Source organism: Cyclopterus lumpus, chromosome 14 (genome assembly GCF_009769545.1).
Source record: "Cyclopterus lumpus isolate fCycLum1 chromosome 14, fCycLum1.pri, whole genome shotgun sequence".
NCBI classification, from domain to species: domain Eukaryota; kingdom Metazoa; phylum Chordata; class Actinopteri; order Perciformes; family Cyclopteridae; genus Cyclopterus; species Cyclopterus lumpus.
This window is the reverse complement of record NC_046979.1, coordinates 17,856,684-17,882,363: the sequence shown is the minus strand read 5'-3', so window position 1 is coordinate 17,882,363 and position 25,680 is coordinate 17,856,684. Positions and strand designations below refer to the sequence as shown.

Genomic DNA, 25,680 nt, shown 5'->3' with positions numbered 1-25,680 from the left:
AGGCACATTTATTTTTTTTTAATCATGTGACAACAGCTTCATGGTGTACTGTTATCACCTCTGACCAGCTGGGGGCAATGTTGGCTGCATTGCAATGTTGGGGGAAAGAACATTGACACAGAATATTAGGTCTGACATGAGAACCGGTGTGTCTACTTCTTCGATAAGGCTCCTCTGACTTCTCTTATACAGGTCCAGAAACATCCACAAATTGCAAATTACAGTTGAGCCCAAAGGGCACAGAAGTCACCACACATTTAAAATGTTTTTCGGAGGTCTAGCTGTAGTTTCCTTTTTCTCTGCGAAGTAAAATGCAGCCAAACATTGTTAAAAAAAATGTTTTATTGATTAACATTGTGTGTATTTTAAATCAAAAAACTATCCCACTGCTAGAGGTAATTGGTTTGATTCATATGTACACACACATTAGCACAATAGCAATATGCTATCTCGTGAATAGCTAAATGTTGCTTGGAAGCCCCACGAGGGCTACTTGCACGTGCGGGGGGCAACGCCCACCTCAATAGAAACGGGCACTCCCGAGCCCTGATTGGCTGAGATGCTGTTACAATAAGACGACTGAGCCAGACAGCGCAACAATGAAACCACAGAAGTCACTTTTACTGTCGATCCTGGGAAGTATTTGTTTTGCGAAGTATAACAACTAATTCAGATTTAAAAAAAAAAGTTATTTCTGTTTTTATTAAAACTGTGTGTGTACTCTCGCGGCCTTAATGGAAGCCGTATCAATGCGCAGACTAAATACAAGGTGCATTGGGACAAGTACCTGCGACTGGACTGTCAGGTTTAAAAAAACGTGCAAAATACCGGAAAAGGGAGTATTTGCTTTTCAGAATAAAGGTTCTTAGCGGCTCTCCTGCCACAGGCCCTGAATATAAAACATGTTCTGCCAATCAACGTCATCTACCAGACTGAACCTTACCGTCAACATGGACTGCTGCATTCACCAAATTCTGCGAAAAACCCCACTAAGGTTGCGATGTTGCGAGTGTGTTTACATCTACTTTAACTTGTTTTTGTTGTCACTGTTAATCGAGGACGTAGACGTATGTTCACCTCCATGATACTTTGTGAATAAGACATGATAATGATAAGATACATTTTGACTCCAGCGATTTGGTGTTGCAGTTCCATGAAGTTGGAGGACTCACGAGAAACACATTAAGATAGAACTGAGACGACATGACCTAACTTTTCAGATCAACTTTATTATCTCAAATGGGGAGAATATGTTTGGTCCAGGTGCTGTAAAAACAATGTAGCCTTTTGATGACATCACCAGAAGTATTTTGTGAGACTTTTCAAAAGCTCCTTCAGAGCGACAGCAGACAAAGTAGCCTCCTCGTCATAGTGAGTTAACGAACAGTTATTTGTAAACACCGGTGCAGTGGCCTTTTAATTGTAAATATATAAATGTAGTCCTTGTTTCTCTGCGATAGAGCTCTGCCTCAAACCTTGCGGCGCGTCTTCTCTCGGAGTTTTACTTTGAAAATCCCACCCGGAGGTAGTCCTTTTAACCAGCGCGAGCTTGACGTCGTCCAGACGCACTCTTTCTGAAACGCAAAGTGCTCTGTTGTCCGTCTTGAGGTGGAGCAGGACAAGTGTCACTGTCACCGAGGAGACCGGCGGCTCCTCTGCACGTGTCCGGGTCTGTGGGCTTTAATTGAGCCGCTCCTCCACCTGCACTGGCATGACAACTGCGCACCCAGTTTTGGGTGTGACAAACATCTCGCGCGCGCGCGTGTGTGTCGGGCTTGGTCTTTTTTCTCCCCACCCAGGCTGAGTGGAGACGCGGATGACTTTTTATTTTATTTTTTGCATAATTGTATCGCCACCACTCCTCCTGCTGATGTGTTGCGGACGTTTCCTCCGCGGGTTGTGTGTCCACACCAGATGTTCCGGAGACGCACAAACGCACAGAAAACACATCGCCGCTGCGGATGTCCAGTGATCTCTTTTTGCTGATGTAGTCCTGGTCAGGGGGCTGAAGTGGAAGTCCTGCTCTTGAAGGCGTGAGCTCCAAATGCATTCGCTCCTGAGCCGGGAGAAGAAAGAAGAAGAAGCCAGGTTCGGGATCGATCTGGGTCTGTCTCCGGGCTTTCTGCCCCAAGCTGCCACCATGTTCAGCTGCGTGGGCTGCTTCTGGGTGCTCCTCTCCTCCGCTCTGGTCGCCGTGTGCAGTTTCAGCTTCATATCCCCCGCCTGGATTGTTAAGGACCAGCCGAGGAACAACCAACACCACCAGCACCAGCACCACCAGCACCACAACAACAAGGACTCCGTGAGCTTCGGCTTGCTGTGGCACTGCTCGGAGTCTCTGGATCACATGTACCGCTGCTACACCTTCGGGGGACTGGGCAAATTCGCAGAGATCCCCTCCAGCTCCTGGCAGGTAGGTGACCATGCACGTTCATCACATGTGGACAGGGCGCGTGAGAGCGTGTGGGGCATCACGTGGGGTGGGGGAGCGCACAAGTTGGGAAGCAGGGCGACATCCTTTTGGGAGCAAAGATGAAATCAATCTGACTAAATCACCCAACCGTCATAATCATATTCAAGTCATTACAAAAAAAACAATGGCACCCGATTAAAGATGTGACATCAAATCAGACCTGTTGATTTTAGCATCCACAAGTTCAACTTCAAACAGGTCAAAACATACTCGTGCACGCGCATCCACATGTGTCATCAGATGTGTTCCAGATGTTTTGGGAAGTGTTCATCTCACTGTCGGCGTTCACTGACCCCTCACGATGAAACACACGCACACACACACACACACACACACACACACACACACACACACACACACACACACACACACGCATACACACACATACACACACACACACACACACACACACACGCACACACTGTGTGCTGCGCATATCTACCAAGCCACTAATGGGAGTGTGTTGGTGAAGATTCGGTCCCATCGGTGGTCGATCTGTGTGTGGGGTCTGGACTCACGGCGAGTTTGGGGATGTTGCAGATTGATGCTGCGGGAGTTTGTCAGCTTGTTACAAGGCAACTTGTCTGCGGGACGCTGCTGTTCATGCACGCTGTGCGGGATGATTCCTATTCAGCCTTACACCCCCACTAAAAACACTGCTACACGACACCCGCCACCTCTGACGTTATGGTTTATGCATAAAGGAGAATTAGCATTTGAAAGGGAGATATTAATAAGTGGCTGCTCGTGTGATTGTAGCGCGAGCGAGCCAACACGGAGCAGGTTGTGTGTCACTAACGACACGCGCGTCCTCCGCCGAGCTAAAGTGTTCCAGCCTCGCGTGCACGGCTAAAGCCGGCACTCCTTTTAGCCGGCAGTCAATTATTGGCTCCGGTTATGAGCGCCCCGCCTCCCCCAGTTTGTTTGTTAGTGGTGAACCCGAGCGCGCGACCCGTTAATAAAGGTGAAGGGGCCATTAAGTTTTCATCAGAGACACTTTATTACTCCGCCACTCCTTGCCGATGTGCGCGCGTCGGTCCATTTTTACCGACTTGTCGACAACAACATTTGTATGCAGAGACACACACACGCACAGCGCATGGGCGACAGATGTGCTACACACACGTACACACACGCGCGCGCGCACATACACAGAGACACACGCACGCACGCACACACACGCAGGCACACTCACTGATTGTGAACTGTGCATTGAGCTCTGTGGCCTCCGTCAGAGTGAGCGAGTACTCTTTGCTTACTCTGAGAAGCCAAGATGAGGCTTGCAGGTGCTGTGGGAAGGAACCAGAAGAGGATGATGACAGGACAGGGGCTGGAGGAAGAGGAAGAGGAAGAGGAAGAGGAAGAGCCCCCCTGAACTTGAGCTGTTCTCTGGGCTCTTCCACTGTGAAAAAAAGATTTTGCTTGGACCATGCATGCCGTCCAGTGCTGTCTCTGTCATTGCCAGGGTACCGCCTCATCCATTTAGCCATACACACACACACACACACACACACGCACACACACACACACACACACACACACACACACACACACACACACACACACACACACACACACACACACACACACATACCTACACACACATACATACCTACACACACACACACGCACACACCTACACACACATGCACGCACGCACACACACACACACACACACACAATTTTAATTGCAGTTTGAGTTTTGATAAATTAGTTGCTGCATTAAAAAGGGAACTACTGACTAAGTCATTCATTTCCTTATGTTTTCCTGATAGGTGTAAAGTAACCGTGTCTAGAATTTAAGGGGATCTATGGGCAAAGTGCAATATCATATTATTAGGGATGTTTTATTAAGATAATCATCACCTGCAAATAAGGGCAATGTCTTTAGTTACCTTAGAATAAGCCATTTATCTTCATACGGCCGTACAGTGGTCCAGAACGGACAAACCAAACTCTAAAGAGGAGCCAGTTTTCGCGTCGGCCACCATAGTTCCACGCTTGGCACACGGCTGCATCTGCAACCTCACCACTAGATGACGCCACATCCCACACACTGCACCTTTAAGATATTCAGCCGCAATCATGACTTGAATGTTAACGCAAACGCAAATCACGAGTTGGAAAATGGCCTTTACAGTAACTCGGCATAATCCGCGATCCATAAAAGTGTTGATCATTGCAGCGCCCGTTCAGCTTCAGCAAAGCTTTTTAAATAAGTAAATTGTTCCTCGTGTTGCTTCTGCGTGTTTCTGCTCGGTCACCTGGTTATTCCTTTCCTCCATCAGAGCAGATGCAGAGTGTGGCGGTGGTGTGCGAGCGTGTTTGTTTATATGTGTGCATGAGCGCACGCCCTGCGGTGGCGTTTGCCAGGTCGAACGTGTCAGTGGAAGAGGTGTGCAGCGAGCTGCTGGTAAAGTGTGAAGGAGGTCGGCCTGCCAGAGAACATCTTCACCTTAACTTGTTAACGGCTTATGTGCTTCCAGCTGCTTCACAGCACTAAACGCTGGAGTTGGATTAGCTTTGGTGTGTGTGTGTGTGTGTGTGTGTGTGTGTGTGTGCACAGGAGGTGGCGTTCGCCGGCTCGGTGGTGCCACGTGTTTCGGCCACTGAATGTCAAGGTCGTCTTGTAAGCCCAAACGAGTCGTGGCCGAGCTCCAGGAACGCTGATTGGAAACCGTCTGAGAGGAACTCATCTTTTGTCCGCCTGCTCTGAAAATAGCAGCCGGACGAGGAAGGAAAATAAAAGGGAGAGGAAATCCTCTGACACACCAGACAAAACAATCGGTCCGCGTTGTCCTGCCTAAGAAGATGAATTACAGACGTTAGCGGAGATGTTTCACCAGGCCTAATTGCCGGCTACCTATGGCGAGCACCTACCGGTGCGTAAACCCTGCTAGACGCTCTAAATGTCATTTCACCACCCAGTGAGCCACAACTAGTTTGAAGTAGATGGATAACTCATTTAATGGAAATCCCTTCTTTGTCTTGCTGCTGCTCAGCTCCATTATTAACGTCAATAGTTTTAACAGGAAACTGGATGTTAATTCACCCGGAAATCTATTTAACTTTGCTGTAAATAGTAAAGATGATTTTAAAGCATTGGCAAATGCCAAGGTGTCACTTTTACACTCCCCTGAGATAGATAAATATAATACAGGTAGTACAGTATATATTAAGTAACTATATTCAATTTGACCTGGCTGCATCTGAAGATGGTTCTGCCTCCTGGGCCCTGCCTCCTTCCCAATGGTCCCAATGGTCCCAATGGTCCCAATGGTCCTGCCTCCTTCTTTGTGCCTCCTGCCTCAAGGGCCTGGCCTCATTGGTCCAGCCTCTTTCGCAATGCCTCCTGCCTCCATGGCCCTGTTGTGCAGTCCTTCTTTCTTAAGTCACCTTTAATAGATGCTATTGAAGTTCAATCTGGCTGATTAGACTTTTACTGGACTGAGTGGGTGTTTATCACAGACTGTAATTGATTGACATCTTGTTAAGACGGGACAAATGGCTTCTTTTCTTTCTGAGATAGGAAGATGGAGACTTGGTGGGTATTGCAGGGGAGGGTGCTTCCTTTTCTATTCTCTTCCTAAATGTAAATACATGTCAGCCTTCCTTGGCAAAACGAGTTCATCGTTCCATCAGACGGCTTCCTTCTGCACTGCGGCTCATAAAGGTGCACTGCATGTCAGGGTTTTTATTTATGTGCACATTGGTGCTGCATTCAAATTGAGCAACAGGATTAAAACACTGTTCTATCATTTGGATATTGTGTGACAAAAGTGTTGCAGTTTCTTTTTCCTTCTAAGTCAAGAGGAGGGTTCAAAGAAAATAGTAATAACCCGAGAGGTGGGGGGGTTATTCTTTATTTTTTGTACAAAATGAAACATACCTCAACCTCACCACCCCAATCATTTCTTTAGAGTCCCTTAAAGGGGAACTCCACCGATTTTACACTTCAAAGTGTGTTTACAGGTCTTGGGGAGTACTGTGAAAAAAGAGAAAGTAGTATGAGAGCTGAATGAAATCTGATCAATTCGGTGTGTCGGTGTGTGGGCTGAAGAAATAATTGTGTGTGTGTAGATAGAGAGAATTAAGTTTACCAGACCTCTCATCACACAGCCCCTTAAAATAGTCTAGTTTGAAGTCCTCTTAGCCTTTTGAAGTCATCCAACAGAATTCAAGAAAGTCAATAACATCAATTTCCATATTTTGAAGGCGTTGCATTGAATTTGTAACCAAACAGAGAGAAAAAGCACACGTTTTGCTCACATTTTACTGACGGCACCATTCGTCATCTCAAAATACGCTCACAGTCTGACAGTCTAGTCGTCAGGAACTATTTTAACGATAACCGATTAATCATTATGAGAATAATAATAATAATGATCCTCCGATGAGAATACTTTCTGGGTTTGGTTTGTATATGTTCAATTTAATTTTCCGACATGTTACAAACCAAATGCCTGATCGATAAACTGAGTGAAAAAAAAATTGTCCGATTTATTAATAAAGTATATCATTTGCTGGAGGCCCACACTTAAATGGGCCACGTCGAGAGGAGTTAGGTTGTTTGCGGAAACCCTGACAAGAGTGACTGCGCTGCTGGTGAATATTTCTCCATAACCAGATATGACATGTGGCCTCCCAAGCAGAATGCATTCCTTGCCACTTGCTGACCAATACGTCGGCTCACCGGACTGGCAGAGGGCCGTGAAACCTCCAGTGAACAGAAAGCCGTCCTTGATGCAGGCTGGAGCTGCTCCTTTATATTTACCATACAGCAGTGAAGCTCCTCTCTCTCGCTCGCTCGCTCTCTCCCTCCCTCTCTCTCTCTCTCTCCCTCCCTCTCTCTCTCTCACTCTCTTCCTCTCTCTCCGCTTCTTGTGGCCTCTCTCCCTTTAATGCTAATGGTGGAACCTCTGCGGTGAAAGCCATTTGTGTGGAAGTGTGTTTGCCTGTTATAAATGATGTTATGAGGTCTAATGTGCATGTTGTATTCCTGCCCCCCCCCCCCCCCCCCCCCCCCCCAAATAAAACAACCCCCACCAACCCGTGGGGAGTCCACTGCCCCGTTTGCACGGGAGACAAAAGGCGGACTTGTCTGGCTGCTTTTTCCTGCTGACCTCATTCTGTTTAGAGCTTCGTGTGCAGGGCTTTACACAGAGACACGTTCACTACACTCGCATGTAAGACGTAAGACAACTCAAGAGTGACTAGATGAACTTACACACACACACGCACACACACAAACACACACCACAGTGTGAGCAAAAGAGATGTTGTACAGTAGCTGTCCATGTCGCCGCTGATGCAATTAGGGGTTCAGGGAGGGGTTGCAGAGGGACATTAGAACAGAAGAGAAAGAAGTAGACCCAATGAGTTGATTTCATAAATATCCTTCCCTCCAAAAGCGCCACATTATCAATGCATTATGAAGGCCGAAATCCGCTCGGAAAATCCATCAAACCGCCCCCGTGCTCAAGCACAAATCAGCCTCCATCATCTCACTCAGTGATGAACTGAGCTTCCTTTCAGCTGATATGAGAAAAAGTAATTCCACCTGTAGCGCGGCGGCCACCGCCTCCAGTCCGTTTCCCCCCTGACCTTTAGCACGGCCGCTTGTTGTCCGCTTGCCCATGAACAGAGAGCGGGGGAGAAAAGAACAGAGGACGCCGCGCATATGAGAGGAAAGCTGGCGGGAGGAGGTCAAGAGTGGTGTTTTTACGCCCATCCTCTCTGGTTGAGAGCCAAGCTACACGTCACCCCTCCGCCGGTGGCAAAGCATATAAAGAGTAGCCGTTGCCCCGGGGAGACGAACGCTCGGCTCGGGCCTCCGCCTCTTGTAATTCAAAGTGTTTTGTGTTTGTCTGTTCACCTTGACTTATACAAGGTACATAAATAGGCTCATTGCAAAGTAATAAAAAAATAAACCTCAGTGTGGAGCGGGAGAAGCCGCGGAACAAGAGATGTTTGGTCCTTTTGACAGCAAGTCCCGCGTGAAATGTGTGGCGCGCTGACTTATTATCATACCGTGCATGTGTACTTCAAGGCCGCCGTCTGACTGGTGACAGAATTAATGGCCGGCCGTGTGTATACAGAGGAGCATTTTGTTCTGATGGATTTGGGAATGATTGGGCCATTCGGATGGCATCCTGATTCGTGTTTTTACTACCTCACAACCCACAATTTGCATTTTCTCCTGTTCGAACTATAAACCATCCTAAACCTCCAGTATGTTTACGGGTAATGCAATTTGACTACAATAACTGTTGGAATGGACCATAATGTTATGACGGTGTGCTGATATGTCAGGCTGGGATTCTTGCTATTTGCATGCGCAGTAATTCCTCAATATTCTGCTATGTACATTTGGAAGGCACTCAAAGGACGAGAGTATTTATTACACCGTTAACTACAAATGGTGCAAACTATATACATAACTGCTCATCCTTTTTGAAAGCGCACCAGGAGTTTTCACGCAGATTATATATTTTTTAACCATCCTGACTGGTTTGATGTTGACACACAATTGAATTCACCATAAAGAGAGAGAGAACCACTTTTAGTGGTCAATGGTCACTGTGACTCTCACAATGGCCTACTTCTAGCCATAAGTATTCATATGCTAATTATTAAATCACACTTTGTAACGTGTCTGGTTGGCATACAACGGTAAGGCGGTACTTCTAGTTTGAGGAGATGACGTTATTATTTGGGGAAACAGATACAAGCAGGGACGGTTCTCACAGCTCTCTGTGATGATGCCTTCGAGGTTGCTCGGACATCCGACACTGCAGAGTTGCTGTTTCACAGAGCTCTTCTTTTCTTTTTCCCCACATCGCTCTCAAATCAGCTTTGCTTGTCCATCACAGGAAAGTTCCAAATGTAGTGCTGTCTTGAAGAACAATATAAAGCGTAACTCCCCGGAGGGAAGGAACTCAAGTTCCAAGGCTTTGGAGAACGTGTCGGCGGTGGCAACATCTACAGCCAGATATCGGACAACGTGTCACAAAAACACATTGGAGTTACACATTGGAATGGGAAGCAGGGTCCTTTAAACTCAGTTACGCATGTGTCATTGTTGCTATTGATGGCAATGGAAAGCCCCCGTCTCGTTTTTTTTCCCCCGTAAAAAAAATATTAGTTCAAAACAGACCCACATAACGGGAGTATTATGGGGGTCACCCGTCTTGCTCAAGGACACATGGGAGGTGGAGGCAGACCAACCAATCCTTCAGTGATGACTGTGACACCTGAGCTTCGGCCTCCCCACATGATTACAAAATTGACAATTCTGGGAACCACCATACTGCCTTGAGGAAGGGTGTGTCCTACTCGAGGCAATCCAGCCTGCAGATTTTGTCACAAATTCCCGGCTGGAGGGTTTTTTCGACCGACGGGGTCACAAGGTCAAACGCAGCACACGGCAGAGCAATTGAAAGTGCAGAGGAGCAGCTGTCCAGATGATGGATAGAACAGGTGGCATAGGGAGAGACGAGGATGAGGACAACGAGGAAGAAGAGGAGGAGGAGACAGAGGGGAACACGCTGATATGCATTTCAAAACCCATCTAGGTGGAGTAGAGATGAAATCAGTCCGGCCGAGAAGGAGAAGGATTTATGAGCTCATCAGCCTTGATGGATGGGTGGCAAGATGTAGCGTGGGATCACTTTCCGACGCTTTTTTATATCCGATATCTCACAGTCTCACAGCTACTCGCCGTGACGAGAGCCACCGATGGTCACGAAAGTGAGGCAAAGGTTTATTCAAATATTGGCTGAACTCCCGGCAGCAGCAGCAGCAGCACACGTCGACACTGAGAGCGTTTATCTCTCTGAATTATAGTCTTATAGACTTTATTTAGAGCCTCTCATCAGCAGTTCCCAGGTAGACACAGCGAGCTTTCTTGGCTGGTTGGAGTGGGGGGATAAAAGGGTGGTGGGGGGGGGGGGGGGGGGGGATAAGGGGAGACGGACAGCATAACCGAGCACTGTCTCCGTCACAGGGGAACAGCTGAGTCAGCGGGCTCCGGGAGGCCGCCGTCCATCTGTTAAGCGGCCTGTCACTTCCACTGCCCTCACTGTGGATCCTGCGGGTAGTTTATGTATTGATTTAACAGCGGGCCTTTTCTCCATTTTTTTTTTTACATAAGTGATGGCTCACTTGGCTCAATGCACCGGAGACGGCTGTGGCCGCGCGAGGCCCTCGGCCTACATCAGTAGTCGAAGCACAGGGGCTGCAGGTACAAGAGCTCAGTGGTAACAGAGAAGAAAACACTTTTGTACGGTAAACACAGAAAGCAAGATACTAGTCGAAGATTCTAGTCAAAGATACTAGTCGAAGATTCTAGTCAAAGATGCTAATCGAAAATGCTAGTCGAAGATGCTAGTCGAAGATGGTAGTCGAAGATGGTAGTCGAAGATACTAGTCGAAGATGGTAGTCCAAGATGCTAGTCCAAGATGCTAGTCCAAGATGCTAGTCGAAGATGGTAGTCGAAGATGGTAGTCGAAGATGCTAGTCCAAGATGCTAGTCGAAGATGCTAGTCCAAGATGCTAGTCGAAGATACTAGTCAAAGATGCTAGTCGAAGATGGTAGTCGAAGATACTAGTCGAAGATTCTATTTGAAGATGCTAGTCGAAGATGCTAGTCGAAAATGCTAGTCGACGATGCTAGTCGAAGATGGTAGTCGAAGATGGTAGTCGAAGATACTAGTCGAAGATGGTAGTCGAAGATGGTAGTCGAAGATACTAGTCGAAGATGGTAGTCGAAGATGCTAGTCCAAGATGCTAGTCGAAGATACTAGTCAAAGATGCTAGGCGAAGATGGTAGTCGAAGATGCTAGTCGAAGATACTAGTCGAAGATGGTAGTCGAAGATGCTAGTCGAAGATCGTAGTCGAAGATACTAGTCGAAGATGCTAGTCGAAGATGATAGTCGAAGATGCTAGTCGAAGATGCTAGTCGAAGATGATAGTCGAATATGCTAGTAGAAGATGATAGTCGAATATGCTAGTAGAAGATGGTAGTCGAAGATGGTAGTCAAAGATAAAGATGCTGGTTGAAGATGCTAGTCGAAGATGCTAGTCAAAGATAAAGATGCTAGTCGAAGATACTAGTCGAAGATGCTAGTCGAAGATGCTAGTCGAAGATGGTAGTCGAAGATACTAGTCGAAGATGGTAGTCCAAGATGGTAGTCCAAGATACTAGTCGAAGATGATAGTCGAAGATGATAGTCGAAGATGGTAGTCGAAGATACTAGTCCAAGATGGTAGTCGAAGATGCTAGTCCAAGATCGTAGTCGAAGATACTAGTCGAAGATGCTAGTCGAAGATGCTAGTCGAAGATGATAGTCGAAGATACTAGTCGAAGATGGTTGTCGAAGATACTAGTCGAAGATGGTAGTCGAAGATGCTAGTCAAAGATAAAGATGCTAGTCGAAGATGCTAGCGTGATGCAGACAACTACATTTTTGTGATACCTCACTGCATTTGGATGAAGTTGTTGTAAAAGTTTTTTTTTACTGCTCCACTTTACCGCTTCTCACAAATCCTGCAACATCAAAACACAAAGCTCCTGGGATCCCGGCAAGCTCCCAAACACAACTCCTCGGCTGAATTCCGGAGCGAGTTGTGCAGCTTCAGAGGAGAAAAATCCACAAGTCCCGAGTGTGTAGACGTGTTGAGTGTTATATAAAGGAGAATGTCACTGCGTTTCTGCTTTGAAATCACTCGTACACGTTTTTGAGACAGTTTAGACACGTCAGACCAAAAAAAAAGAATTTGACGTCGGTTGGGACACGAATTGCCAGTGTTCCCCTCAGATGAGGGATTTACAGGTTGTGAGCAGATTCTCTGACTGTACACGAGCAGAGGAAAAGACTGAAACTATGGAGATTGAAGCAGCCTTCATGTCGTGCACACAGTTTAAAGAACAGCAGGTACCATCATGATCAAACGCTATTGGTCACCTTCGCTATGGAAGTTATGGTTTTAGTTTATTTGTCAGTTTTTCAGCAGGATTATTAGTAGAAACACTACTGGCCTGATATTCATGAAACTTAGTGCAAGGGTGTAACATTGAACCAAGAAGAACACCGTATTGAAGCAGATCTGAATCACAGGGCGAAACTCAGGCGTTATTTTTCCCTCACGGCAACTGCTTTGGCGAAGGTCTGCACGTGTCTCCGAGTGCCCTTAATTTCTCAGTAAAAGCAGCTAAGGGGAGAAGGGGGGCGGGGGGAAATATTCTGTGATAAAATGTTAATTTCCTGCTCTGCAACTGTAAAGACATTGCTGCTGTGCTAATGTGCAGCTCCACAGAGAGCTGAATGAAGAGAAGAGACGAATACAGGCCGACGCAGCAGGACGCGGCTAAAAGCAGACGCATAATACAGTCATTTGGATGCAAGTCAATTTGTACATCAGTGCAACATCTCCAGATTAAAATCTAGATGTGGTGCCATTGTAAGTCTGTTTGTGCTTGTGAGCGTACCCCCTTCCCAGGCAAGGAGAATAAGACCCTTACAAAGCGCGCCAGTGAGTAATGACTTTAATAATAACACTGACCATTATTCCTGCAACAACTCCCTTTGCTGGCTTCGCGAATGGAATCCTGCTTTTAGATCCATATGATTGTTCACATGGTTGAATTCTCATTACAGGAGGCAGAATTAATGGCCGAACACACGCTGAACTCCCGAGTCATTCATCAGTGTTGGCCCAGCGAGGCATCGAGACAACGAAATGACAAAACCGATCGTAATTAGCGACCCGCTGCGTAATGATGAACTGTCATCGCGTCGGATGAGGCGGCTCGGCGGCACGTTGTTGTCCAGTTACATCATCCGTTCATCATCCCCCTCGAGCCTCTATAGGGGCCTCTGGGCTGCTTAACATGCCACAGATGCTGCTTCTGATACTTCATCAGACTGATGCAACTGCGATCCAGATCTGGTAACACACTTTGTTTATTAGCCCCGAGGAGATCCGCTTTCTTCTTGATTTGTGGGGAAAAAGAAGCTTCCTGACTTATTTATTTACCAGCAAGAAGAGCGCACCGCTCCATCTCTGAGGGATAAAACCGTAGAGGCAGGGACTTTCTGGAGATATTCACGAGGCGATTCGAAACGTCTCGAAATGTTCCCACAAATGCCCTATTTTTTCGGGTGGGGGTCAGGAAGCGTACTGTAATCCGAGTGTAACGCGGAGCAGTCCGACTCGCTGATGCACTGCAGCGGAGTGGGGGAGGCTGATATGGTAGCGCTTTTGAGTCGCTACAGTACAGTAGGCATGAATTATGAAATGTGCACTTGGGACCGGCGGTAGTGCAGATCATGCATAAATGCAGGAGCAAGCTGGGCTGCGTGAGTGTTGGAGGGTGTGAGAGCTGGAGGACGGCCTCCGCTGAAGCCCACACGCTCTCTTATAAACATCTCCATCACAGGTGCAGGAGGCGGGGCCATGTGGGCACACGTCACGTCCGCCACACCTGTTCAAATGTGCCATCACAAACTGGTGGGGAGATCTGTTGTTGTCATGCCCATCTGCAAACTCACAAGTCATCCGGGTATTGTCACCCGGTTCAAACTGGATCGTTGAAAGAAGCTCACTCTTTAGAAGATGCTCTCTCTTCTCTTCTAATCGGATCTCCTCTGTAAATGTACCCACACTACTCCGCTCCTCCGCGACCTTCACTGGTTACCGGTGGCTGCCCGCATCCGCTTCAAAACATTGATACTTGCTGCGAACAGATCGGGTCCGGTCTACATCCAGGACATGGTCTAACCTCACACCCCACCTCGTTCACTTCGCTCGGCTTCTGCCAATCGGCTCGTAGCTCCTTCACTTCGAGCTAAACACTCAACAAAATCACGACTGTTTGCTGTGCTGGCTCCTCATTGGTGGAACGAGCTCCCCATTGACATCAGGACAGCAGAAAGTCTCTACATCTTCCGTCGCAAACTAAAAACACATCTTTTTCGACTATACCTTGAATAGGGAAGGTAGAGCCGTAGTAGCACTTTAGTAGCACTTAAATGTCCCTTACCGATAGCACTTTGTTGTTTAGCACTTTAGTAGCACTTAAATGTCACGTACGGATAGTACTCTGTAGTTTAACGTTATTGAAGAAATTGTACTTGCTTGATTCTTGTTGTTCTGAGTTTGGACTCATGGTTTAATGCACTTATTGTAAGTCGCTTTGGATAAAAGCGTCAGCTAAATGACTCTCACACTTTTCAAGCGAATTTTCCAGACGGCGACTCTTCGAAAGGTTTTTTTTGTCGTGTTTGTAAAGGATACCTGACCTGTTGTTCAAATGTGGCTCAGCTAATTCAGGCTAACACAATGTAATCAGGCTAAAGTTATCCAGTTAATTCTCATTCAGATCGTTTGTTTTGTTCTGGATTAATTATCTTGAATACAAGTGCGCTCTTTGAAAACATCGGCAACATGATTTGCGAGTCAAAACCATAATGGTTATGGGAAGCCTCCCAGCATGCACTGGTGCAAGACTCATGCGGTCAAGCTGCTGTTATTGCGGTTTACGTTGTGCTCCACTGCTTTAAACAATTAGGTGTAACACGTGAATATGGTACTGTGGCACAATAATGAGGTACATCTGAATGGCTTAGAAGTACAAAGTACATCACTTTGAGGTGGCAATCACAAGCCCGCTGCAGCAAAAGATCCTCCTGTATGCTGTGCAGTATCTATACTTAAGAATATTAGCTCACTGCACATTTAGACGGGAAGAAAACTCGCTAAAGTCTCTCAAAAAGTAGCGTTCAAGGAATAGTTTGACATTTTGGGAAATAACTTTCTTTCTGGGAGTTATACTTTTTGTACAATGTCCACAATGTAAACGTCAATGTTTCCATGTGCCTTTTAAGTAAGATGTTTGGCTTGTTGGTGGCAGTTTGAGTCGGTGGACTGATGCCTTTTATTCTCATAAGTCATACATGTTGTTCATCTGTAATCAGGACTAAGTAAGCCTCAGCTACTGGGCGGATAAGATGTCTCCAGATGGATCCTGACTGCATGTGGGCTGTAGTGCTATTATGCCGTCATGAGAGAGTACAGTATTTATTTTTCCCTTTGAAACAGCAGAGTGCTCCTCCCTTCTTCATCTTCATCTTCATCTTCATCTTCATCTTCTCAGCTCTCTCGATCTCTCTCTCTCTCTCTCTCTCTTCTGCAGGGTTGTGGGTTTTTGATGAAGAAATATCAAACATCAATTCTGGATGGAGCCTCTTTGTGCACCAAATTACGCTCTGCGACTCGTTAGGAGGCCAAACACACGTGTTTTTCTTCTAATGAGCAAACGTGCTGATTAACAGTTGCTCTCTTTTTTTTGTTCACATAATTTATTCACTTCATTTTACATTTAAACATTATGCTCTTCATCTATTTCTTATTAGCAACTGCTTTCAAAGCCAAGAGACAAAACGAGACAAATTCCGTGGCTGGTGCGACGCTTGGGGGGGGGGGGGGCTGACTCAAAAGTATCAGTTGCGCTATAATTCAATTACTGCATCTTTTGAGAGAGAGAGGAGAAAGGAGTAACTCTGCCCGGGGTTCCTCCCTTTTGACTACCCAGCAGCCCCCACCGCGAAGAGTTGAATAAAAACCTCGGGCCCGGCTCTGAGGATATCATCATTAAATCAGCCTGTAATGGATCCCATACATTTCAAAGTATTTGATCTCCCTTTCTGATCCGATCCGCTTTTGTGATCTATTATGAACAAGAGCGCGATGGAGAGGAGAGGAGAGGCGGTATTAAGTCTGGTTAAATGCAGGTTTTTCCTCCCCCTGCCTGCTCCTCAAGCTGTACAGGACATCAACTACCATTTAATTGACAGCAGAGGAAGATAAAAGAAATACCCCCCCAAGGTGTACGATGACTGGGATCTCACGCTGTAGGATGAGGCTGATGGGAGCTCGTACGTACAACATCTATGTGGGCTTGGTTTTGGTCAGAGAGGTGCAGCCATGTGAGTTATGCTGCTCTGATCTCTGCACTGTAGGACAACAGTGTGTGTGTGTGTGTGTGTGTGTGTGTGAGAGCACTGCCAGATGGACACTTAATCACTCGCCATACAATTCTTGATTAACTCCTCGTCGTCGTCGTCATCACCATCAGTGGATCGAGGAGGGACTTGCCTCGGCTCTTACCTTTCCAGTGTTTCTTGGCATGTTTATCAATTTTTCTCAGAGCAATGCGCCTGAAATAGAAGCTTTTGTCTGCGTCCATAACATTCTCTGTGTGAGTCATTGTCTGCGCTGCTCCACCTGAGGGTTTGATAAAGATGATTCTCCGTTGGGACGATATACCAGCATGCATCTGTTTCCTCTTCCTGCGCCGCAGCTTGTGTGAAACTAGAGCTTTGGTTTATGCCTTTCTCCAGCAGTTCTGGGACTGGAGACTCACTGAAGTTCTCTGGCAGGTTGGCAGGTACCCCGAGGCAGTTCATATTCATACAACTTCCAACCACAGACAGAAATAAATCTTCTATTAAATGTCTTCTTTAACACAATGGAACAAGGGTGAATTTAACGTGCCAAAAGCTCCAGTAATATCTCTCTGGAGTAATCTGTAATCTGTTGGAAACGTTTAGTCGGCAACTTTAAAAAATATATATAATGCACCTGTGTGTCAGTATGTACTTAATTATTGATTATTGATCCTTCTGGGGAAAGTATGTTCAAAACCAATGGGAACATGAGAAGGAGTAAAAACTGCATTACCTGTCTGCTGACAATCTTGCAGTTATAAAGATATTTAATTCCAAAATCTGCAGATAAAGTCTTCGTTTAGGCTACACGTGCGGAGTCATCATTCAGACCCACATGTAACTGGAATATGAGCATAAAGATGCTTCACTGCCTACTGTCGTGTATTTAAGTCAGCAAACTTTAAGAATTAGGCTAATTTCCATCAACTGGTTTGCAGTGAATGACCTCGGCTATGCAAAGAGTCGTTTGGCAGTGAAGGCGACTTCGCTTTAATCCGCCAGTGAAAGAAGTTGTGGTTGCCAACTGGAAACAAAACAAGTCCTCTTGGCCATGTGATCCATCTACGAGAGAAAAGTAGAGAAAGAGTCTTCTGGTATTTGTTCTATTTGGGCAATTTTAATTCTTTCAATTAATTGTTGGTCATGTACTTATTGGTGTTGCTACTACATTCATGTTTTTGTGCGTTATAGGGAATGTCCGAGAAGACGGCGACAGCATCAGTTGTGAGATTTATGCAGCGACAAAAGCATAAAAAAGCACCTCAAGCCAGCGTAAAATCGTTTTTACACAATAAGCTATTTATATAGAATTTTTTCCTTTGCTTCAGAAAATGTGCATAGAACACGTTTATGGAAAACACGGCTATAGTGTGAACACAGTCAGTGAATAGTCGATAATGGCATAAGGTCATGGAGCAGCTTTGGCTTATTGATTAACAATAACTTTGGTTCATTCATCACCCCAGAGCCCAGACGCCCCTTTGGTCTCCAGGTGGTGCAGCAGGTGGACAAACTGGAACCAGGCCAGCTAAGCGCTCTGGGAAAGGCTGGATTTCACCTGCGAAAAGATTTAAATGAAGCTATAGCGTGAATTCAGTCAGAAGAAGCCCACCATTTATTTCTCAAACATCTGCCAATAACTTCTCACGCATGCTTACTCAGCTGGTCCTCTCTATCCAATAAGCACAAGGAAACAATGACATCGTTAGCCAATCATTTTGCTGCTGTCTCTTTTAAATATGACTATGACTAATATGTCTCTCTACCTCATTCATGTTGCTGTTACGCACCCCTCCACAGTCTTCGCAGATCCATCAGCTTAATCAATTCATTATTCTATCAGCCACATCAGCACCACCACCACCATCATCATCATCATCATCAGCACCACCACCAGGTCTGGACTCCACGGGGGTTTTATCTTGATGGTGATCGGGGCACACGGTCCTCAATTACAAATCTCCCTGAGCCTTGCAGATTGTACATCAGTGCGTTCACTCACAGTGGGGTCACGCTACGTTTGGTTGAAATACAAGTTGGAGTAAGAGCAGCAATGAGGCTCGTGCAGACTCTGGTGACTGAACCAACATCCTGCCATGAACTGAGGTCCAAATCAAACATCCCTGTGAAGCGCATTATGAAGGTGTTTCCTGTACGGGCTCATATATGACACTTCTCCCTGTTCATTCAACTCTCACTGTGTGTGTGTGTGTGTGTGTGTGTGTAAAAGCGTCACTCTGACTGTACGAGGGATTCCCACTGTGTTTTCAGTTCATGACACCGAAGACTCAACACCACTTTAAAGCATTGCTTTGCAGCGGGGAGCATCCTGTGTGAACTCTTTCTAGTGTTGCTGTGTTTCCTGGCTCTTGTGGGCAGAGATATTGACATTGATAATATAAAGAAGTGGTGGCACCAAACGTTATACATACATATATATATGTATATATATATATATATATATATATATATATATATATATATATATATATATATATATATATATACATAGCTTTGTCCAAAGTGTATGAATGTAAGTCACTTTGGATAAAAGCGTCAGCCAAATGTAATGTAACAAAAAATATATATAGACATATATATAGAATTTGAATTTGAACATGAGGCCCAAACATCTGCAGTAAATCAGCCCGTACGGTGTGATGAATGCAGAAAATATGGCTTTTTGAGAAAATGTGCTGAAATGCAAAAATCAGTCTCTCAAAGCACGTTAAATTATTCACAAATACATTTTTAAATAATTAATTTTAATGTCCTTACTTTGATACAAATTCTGCTCCCTGTACACGATGGCATCATAGCGGGCACTTGACCATGTGTACCTGATTAACAGAGTTTCACTGTTGTGAAGTTGCAAGCAGAGCTAAGAAGACTGGAGGAAACATCGACTCCAGTTGGCGAGTTGTGCTTACGAGCAACAAATGCCAACCAAGTGAGCGAAGAAGCGGACATCGACGTCCAAGAGGTCACAGTCAAAGCTCATGTAGAAACAAAGAGATAAAGAAAAAAAGAAAGAAAACACAAGGTTGAATACTTGCATTTTCTGCACATGTGACAAGGAGTTTTATGCCTTCTATGTGCTTGTTCTTGATGATGCCGTGTGAGACACCACAATGGGGCCACACATTGCTGGAATGGCAAAGGACATGGTGGGAGCAGCAGTGGGATTTTCTATTAAAAAAACTGCTGGTGTTTGCCAGCTGATCTAACGTTAAAGGTAAGAGAGTGTGTGTGAAGAGTGTCTTTCTAGCACACCACGACGTCTTCTTTGTGTTTGGAAAAACATCTCTCTCTGAGATTCTCTTTAGCTCCTGAAGAACAAATTGCAGAGGCTGGCCTCAGGCAGAAAATGATATAAGATTGTTGTGTCTTAAAACCATATTTCAAAGAATAACCGGAGCAGGTCGACAGCTCAGCTCGTGAACTGCTGTTCCATGATGTCTTGGTCACTTTATTTGCTGAAGGCGCGTCCACACAAACCACTCTGAAATCACAGAAACCCTTTATTCATTCGTCTTTCAACTTTGATTCCACATTCAGTTATTCAATGTTCTTCAACCAGCTGACGTACGATGCCAACAAGAGAGAAATCAAGTGAGTGATTCTTAACTGTTTAAATGCCTCTCCTTTATTCTGGTGTCAGCTGTCTGAAGGAAGCAGAAACCTCTGTGATTGTGTCTTTAAATGGTTTATTCATCACAGGTTCTGCTGCAAAACAACACACATTGAAAATAGTTTCAACGTTATGCCGTGAAAAATCGTAGATGAAATAATACCGCTCTCTTGAACTAATAACTCGCTCAAGGCGGTCTGTTTTCCGGGCAGTCCTCTCTCAGTGTCTCCGTCCATCGGCTGCGTTTTAAGAGTCTGGCCTGCAGCTCCTCATTGTTACAACGCAGGTCGATGTGTGCGGCTGTCGTGAGCAACGTGAAAAACATTTATTTGTGGGTCATCATTACCAGGACCGCGTTTATGGAGCAATATGAAGAAGGGTCAACTGGTTTAATCTCAGACTTATTTGTGCATGTTAAACAGTCCAATCTAGCGGAATGAAACTTTATGAATCATTTCCAAAATACAAAATAACAACATGCAAAAAAACCAGGCCGCCTTTTTAGCTGCATTTCCATTTTAGTTATGGCAGCATGGTGGTATTTAACTGCAGATGGTTATTTTATGGATCATTGTGATGAGGAATAAAATTCTGTGAGATCTTCAGTGTCCAGAAACTAACTTTCAACCAACAAACAGCGCTCTTTCATCCAGGAGACCGCTGTTCGCTCCCCATGTGAAACAAGTGAGTTCCCCATGTGAAACGAGAAGTCAATGTTGATTTATTTGTCCCGTAACTTGCATACTTTAGCCACTTTCATAGTAATTAAACCCAGATGACGATCTTTGTGTTTTCTAAACCTAACTAAGGAGTTTGGTTCTCTAAACCGAAGTAAGTAGTTTGGTTCTCTAAACCTAAGTAAGTAGTTGTGTTTTCTAAACCTAACTAAGGAGTTTGGTTCTCTAAACCTAAGTAAGTAGTTTGGTTCTCTAAACCGAAGTAAGTAGTTTCCTGTTTATTTTGGAAAGACTGTATGCTTGGAAGGAGCAGAAATTGACACGTTGATATGTTTTGTAAAGGAAAATGCACGAAAAATGAGGAGTAACTTTTCGTAAGCTATCATATGAACCGTTGTATGAGGATACCTTTGTATGATATTCTTGAATATGTCTAAACTTGAAATTCTAAAGTGCACATGATTCATGAACGTACAGCCGTTCTTTAGATTGTTAGCCGTCGGGCATCACTGTTTCCCAAACATTAAAACTATTCCAGCTTTCACACATGAACCAACAAGTGTTTTTTCCCCGTGCCTGATATTACATCTCAGTATCATACTCAGTATTGGACTTTATAATGTGTCACAGCCTTTTACCCGTACGACAACAAAATCGCCCCCCTCAACGTACATGTGTTTGTATGCTAACACTGAGCTAACACTACATGTGCGTGCCCATGTGTGTGTGTGTGTGTGTGTGAGAGGGAACGTCCAGCGATTCCATGTCCTCCTAAGTGCTCCTGAATGTCACTTCCTATCTGCAGCCTGTCCCCGAGGCACAAATGGACACTCCATCCACTTGTCAGGTGATTAATCTCCGCTCCCCTCTCTCTCCCTCATCTCCTCTCCATCTCGTATTCACTCTGTACACACAGCTTCGTCAGCCATTCAGCCATTCAGAGGGCCGCCGCGCACACGCACACGCACACGCGCACACGCACACGCACACGCACACACACACACACACGCACACGCACACGCACACACACACACACACACACACACACACACACTTACTGCACTCCCTCCGTCAGTCTCCGCCCAGCGAAGATCAATGAAGAAGACGGATGTATTATTCAGCGCATTCATTTTAGAGGTGGAGGGAGCTGCTTTTTTTTCTTTTTTGTATTAGTGCTCTGGCAGGATTATCAGGATTCCTCCGAAGGAAATTGAAGTCACCGGACGGACAAGGAGAGAGAAAGTACAGGAGAAGGGAAACGGTGTACAGAGAGCGGACTGGACAGGCGGTGGATGGAGCAGAAAGATTCAGCATTCGGTCCAGGCCTGGAAAGGAAGAGTGTGTTTAATGAGACATGCCCTGCCATCTCCGGCTTGTAACCCCCAATTGAGGAGACAATGACATTTCATTGGCCCGTACTGTGTAATCCCCGACTTCCTTAATGTAATTGGAAATCAAAGAGTCCTTTTCAGACTGTCCTTTTATTACTCAATGCAGCTGGATGGAGGTTTTTTGTATCAATGCGGTTATGGGTCTCCAAAAGGTTTATGATGTTTCTCTATGACGGAGACAGGTAGTCTTACATGTGCGTCACGGCAGAGAAACAACAAATCCGTTGACGTATGTGAAGTTGACGCATCCCATTCCATCGTTTGAGAGCAGGAGATCTGGCCAAAGGTTTGCATGATGGATTTGAATTTGCATAACCATGACTCAACTTCAACTTAACGCTAAATGAGGTCTGTCCATTATGTATTATCACCTCAGGTGTTTAAAACATGTTTTAGGGTACTGTTAAGCTATAAAATGAGAGTACCCTCAATCAATGCATGTTTTGAGGGTACTCTCATTTTCAGATGTGTAGACCGCTTTCGGTCCCGCTACGTCTTTCTGTTTTTACAGGAATCTCCACCATCAATCCTGACTTTAATCTGCATTGTAACACTTGTATGCTCCAGGCCGGTTACTATTATTGTGGGATTAATTGACGCCTATTGGTCAAATCCGTCAGGGATTGTCGCCATTGATCACGGACGTGATGACCAAATCAAGTTGTTAGACAAAGAGATTAAGACAAATCTGCCTTCTTTCTTCTGCCAAATTAAAATGGTTATTTTCTCCACACCACAATGTTCCACTCTTTCTCCCCCATTTCTCTTCCTCGGCTCCAGCTGTTGCAGTAGCTCTACCAGTTATTACTGCACAATTACAATCTATTTAGGGAAGCATCACTGAGAGGACCAGTGCTGTTAGTAGCTAATTTTCTACTAAATTAACTTGTGCTCAGAGCCAGCACAGTTTTGGAAAAGGGCCTCCGAAATCTTTCTGTACCGCCTGTAAGTAAAAGTGGTAATAATTATGAGTTTGTTTCATCAGGAAGCTGATTAATTGGAACGCCATTAATTGGTTGTTTTCTGTAAAAACAGATGTGTAGCGCTGTGGTAGCCTTTGTTAGTCTCTCGGGCTGTTTTTAAATGACACACAGAAAATGTCATGTGTATGAATATATTAGTGCTTGCAGATAATTGAGTGACTGTAAAATGGACAGAATACATAAAAATCAGCACACATATGGAAATCTTTACATTCACTTATTCATTTACAGCCATTTACAGCATTGTCGTTGTAATGTTCCTCCCAAACGCTGAGAGGCATCTATATGCAAATCATCATTGTGGGACTTAATTTAGCTGACTACAACATCATAACGCGTCTTTTATAGTTTCGCGAGTGAGCCTTATGTACCTGGGCATGGCTCCCCTCCCCCCATCCCTATACGAGACATGATGCACCTTTAATGTGCCGTGGTGAATCGAGAACAGCGGGGTGGGTGGTAGGCTGCACACTGAGAGCCCACAAGGCACGCCAAGATCAAGCAACGGAGAGAAAGGAGACATTCCTCTGCATACATGAATATCATTCCAGCTAGAGAGAGAGAGAAGAACAAAGACCCACCGAGTTAATGACTTTTCTGCATCTTCAAGTGAGCCGCTGCGTCTCCTCTGCCCTCTTGTAGTCGGCGAGTTCAAACGAAGAAAAACAAGTAGCTGTGGCAGGAGTAGCTGAGATAAGAGCTCTTATTTGCAACATGGTTTCGTCTTTACTTATCATCACCCTGTTTTGGTAAATTAAAACGTCACTGACACAGCATGGATCAAATTACTACTTGTATGAAGGGGGGCGGGGGGGGGGGGGGAGGGGTCACTCATGCTCAACACACGATAATTAACAGCCAAATCTGCAGTTCTTCTCAGCTCTAAGGCGCCAAATAGCTTCTTTTAGCTCAATGTTTTTTACGGCCCGCAATTTGACTCTTTCGGTTCCCTCTCAGTGCTCCCGCAGCGCCATTTTGGCCGCAGAAGACACCTGTTGTCAGTTGTAAAGAGCACCAAAAAGCCAGCGCACACTAAACCTCCTCATGCAGCAGCAGTTCGACAAGTTAGCAAGTAGCTAGTGAACATAGAGCTATGATGCTAGCAGCTTAAGAGACAGATATGTCGGAAATATATAGTGAATACTGGACTTGTATCCGTCAACTGTTTGCTAACCATACACTGTATATAAGAATTGGACGTAATCACTGTGATGTCACTCTTGGTTCTGAAGCATTTTGGCCGTCGCCATCTTGGTTTCTTGCCTGCCCAAGTGATACGAGAGGGAGGAGCTAAGTACAACCAAATACTGAATAAGACCGAAACAGTTACAATGAACTTTCAAGAACTGAAAACACACTGTCGAAGGGTTTAAAGCTGTAAGACAAAAACACAGACTGTTCCAGACTGCCGATCGCGGTGGAAGCGACCTGTCAATCACAAGGCAGCCACACCTGGTCTATTATACTCTAAATGTTACCACAGCTTACTTAATGAATATCCTGCTGTATTGAAGACTTGAAACTTGATTGAGACCATAAACTCATGTTTACAATGTTTATTGATTAACCAATCAAGTGAGAAGTAGGAGTCACTTCTTTTTGCAACCAGAGGAGTCGCCCCCTGATGGCCGTGAGAACGAATGCAAGTTGAAAGCACTTCTGCATTGGCCGCCTGTTGCCTGTTGCCTGTTGCTAACATCTTTGCTGTATCCCTTTAACAGCTGATGGTACGAGATTGCTGAGTTGACCGCTTGCTACTTGTTAAAAACTATGGCATGGATGCTAAATATGATCAATCTCTAATGTTATTGCCTTAGATAATGAATCTCCCAGAGACTAAACTGGAACTTGTTACTGGTGGGAATATAAGCAGGGACCTTCCAACTGCACATGTCGGTGGTTTTGCCCATCGCCGTAGACCATCCCCTATCGCTGCTTTTTCATGATTATATGGATTTCTGCCCGTATGACTGTTGAATGGTGGTAATAAGCTATTCCGTTTCTCTTAGTGTCTGACACAAATGCTGTCTGAGGAGATTTTAGATGACTAGGATATTTTCTGTAGCTGCAGGAAATATTTTAATGAAGGCTGTGTTTTTTTTTTTGTCCAGCGAAGGAAAAAAATAGTAAATCACAAGTAACGTGTTCCTTGGAATGCAAGATACCACAGACATCACAAAAATAATGAACGTGAGGTTTCTCTTGCGCCACTTTACACCAATCATACTTTTTGTGTTTACTGATACTTAATAACTCACATCGACTTCATTATATGTATCAAGTCCACCTCAAGTCCTACGCAAATACGCAAAGCTGAGGCTGATGGCAATGCCATTAGTGTAGCTTTACGTCGTCATAAAGCAAAGTGTAATTACATTTAGAACCGGATCACCAAAGTAAGTCGGGTTCCTCCGAGCACTGAGAGATGATCACTGTGCTGAATAATGACGTCGTTTGGATCATACATTAAATCAAATTAAACTTCCGATCTTTCTCAAAATGATGTACAATAAA

At 45.1% G+C, this 25,680-nt stretch overlaps 1 protein-coding gene across 1 annotated transcript in view; it reads left to right on the top strand.

Moving 5' to 3' along the window:
* Positions 1-2,044: 2,044 nt before the first annotated feature.
* LOC117742368 (transmembrane protein 211) overlaps positions 2,045-25,680 on the top strand; it is an 86,314-nt gene continuing 62,678 nt past the window's right edge. The window contains exon 1 of the mRNA XM_034549629.1: positions 2,045-2,413. Coding sequence (XP_034405520.1) covers positions 2,045-2,413 — 369 coding nt within the window. The remainder of the gene's footprint in view (positions 2,414-25,680) is intronic.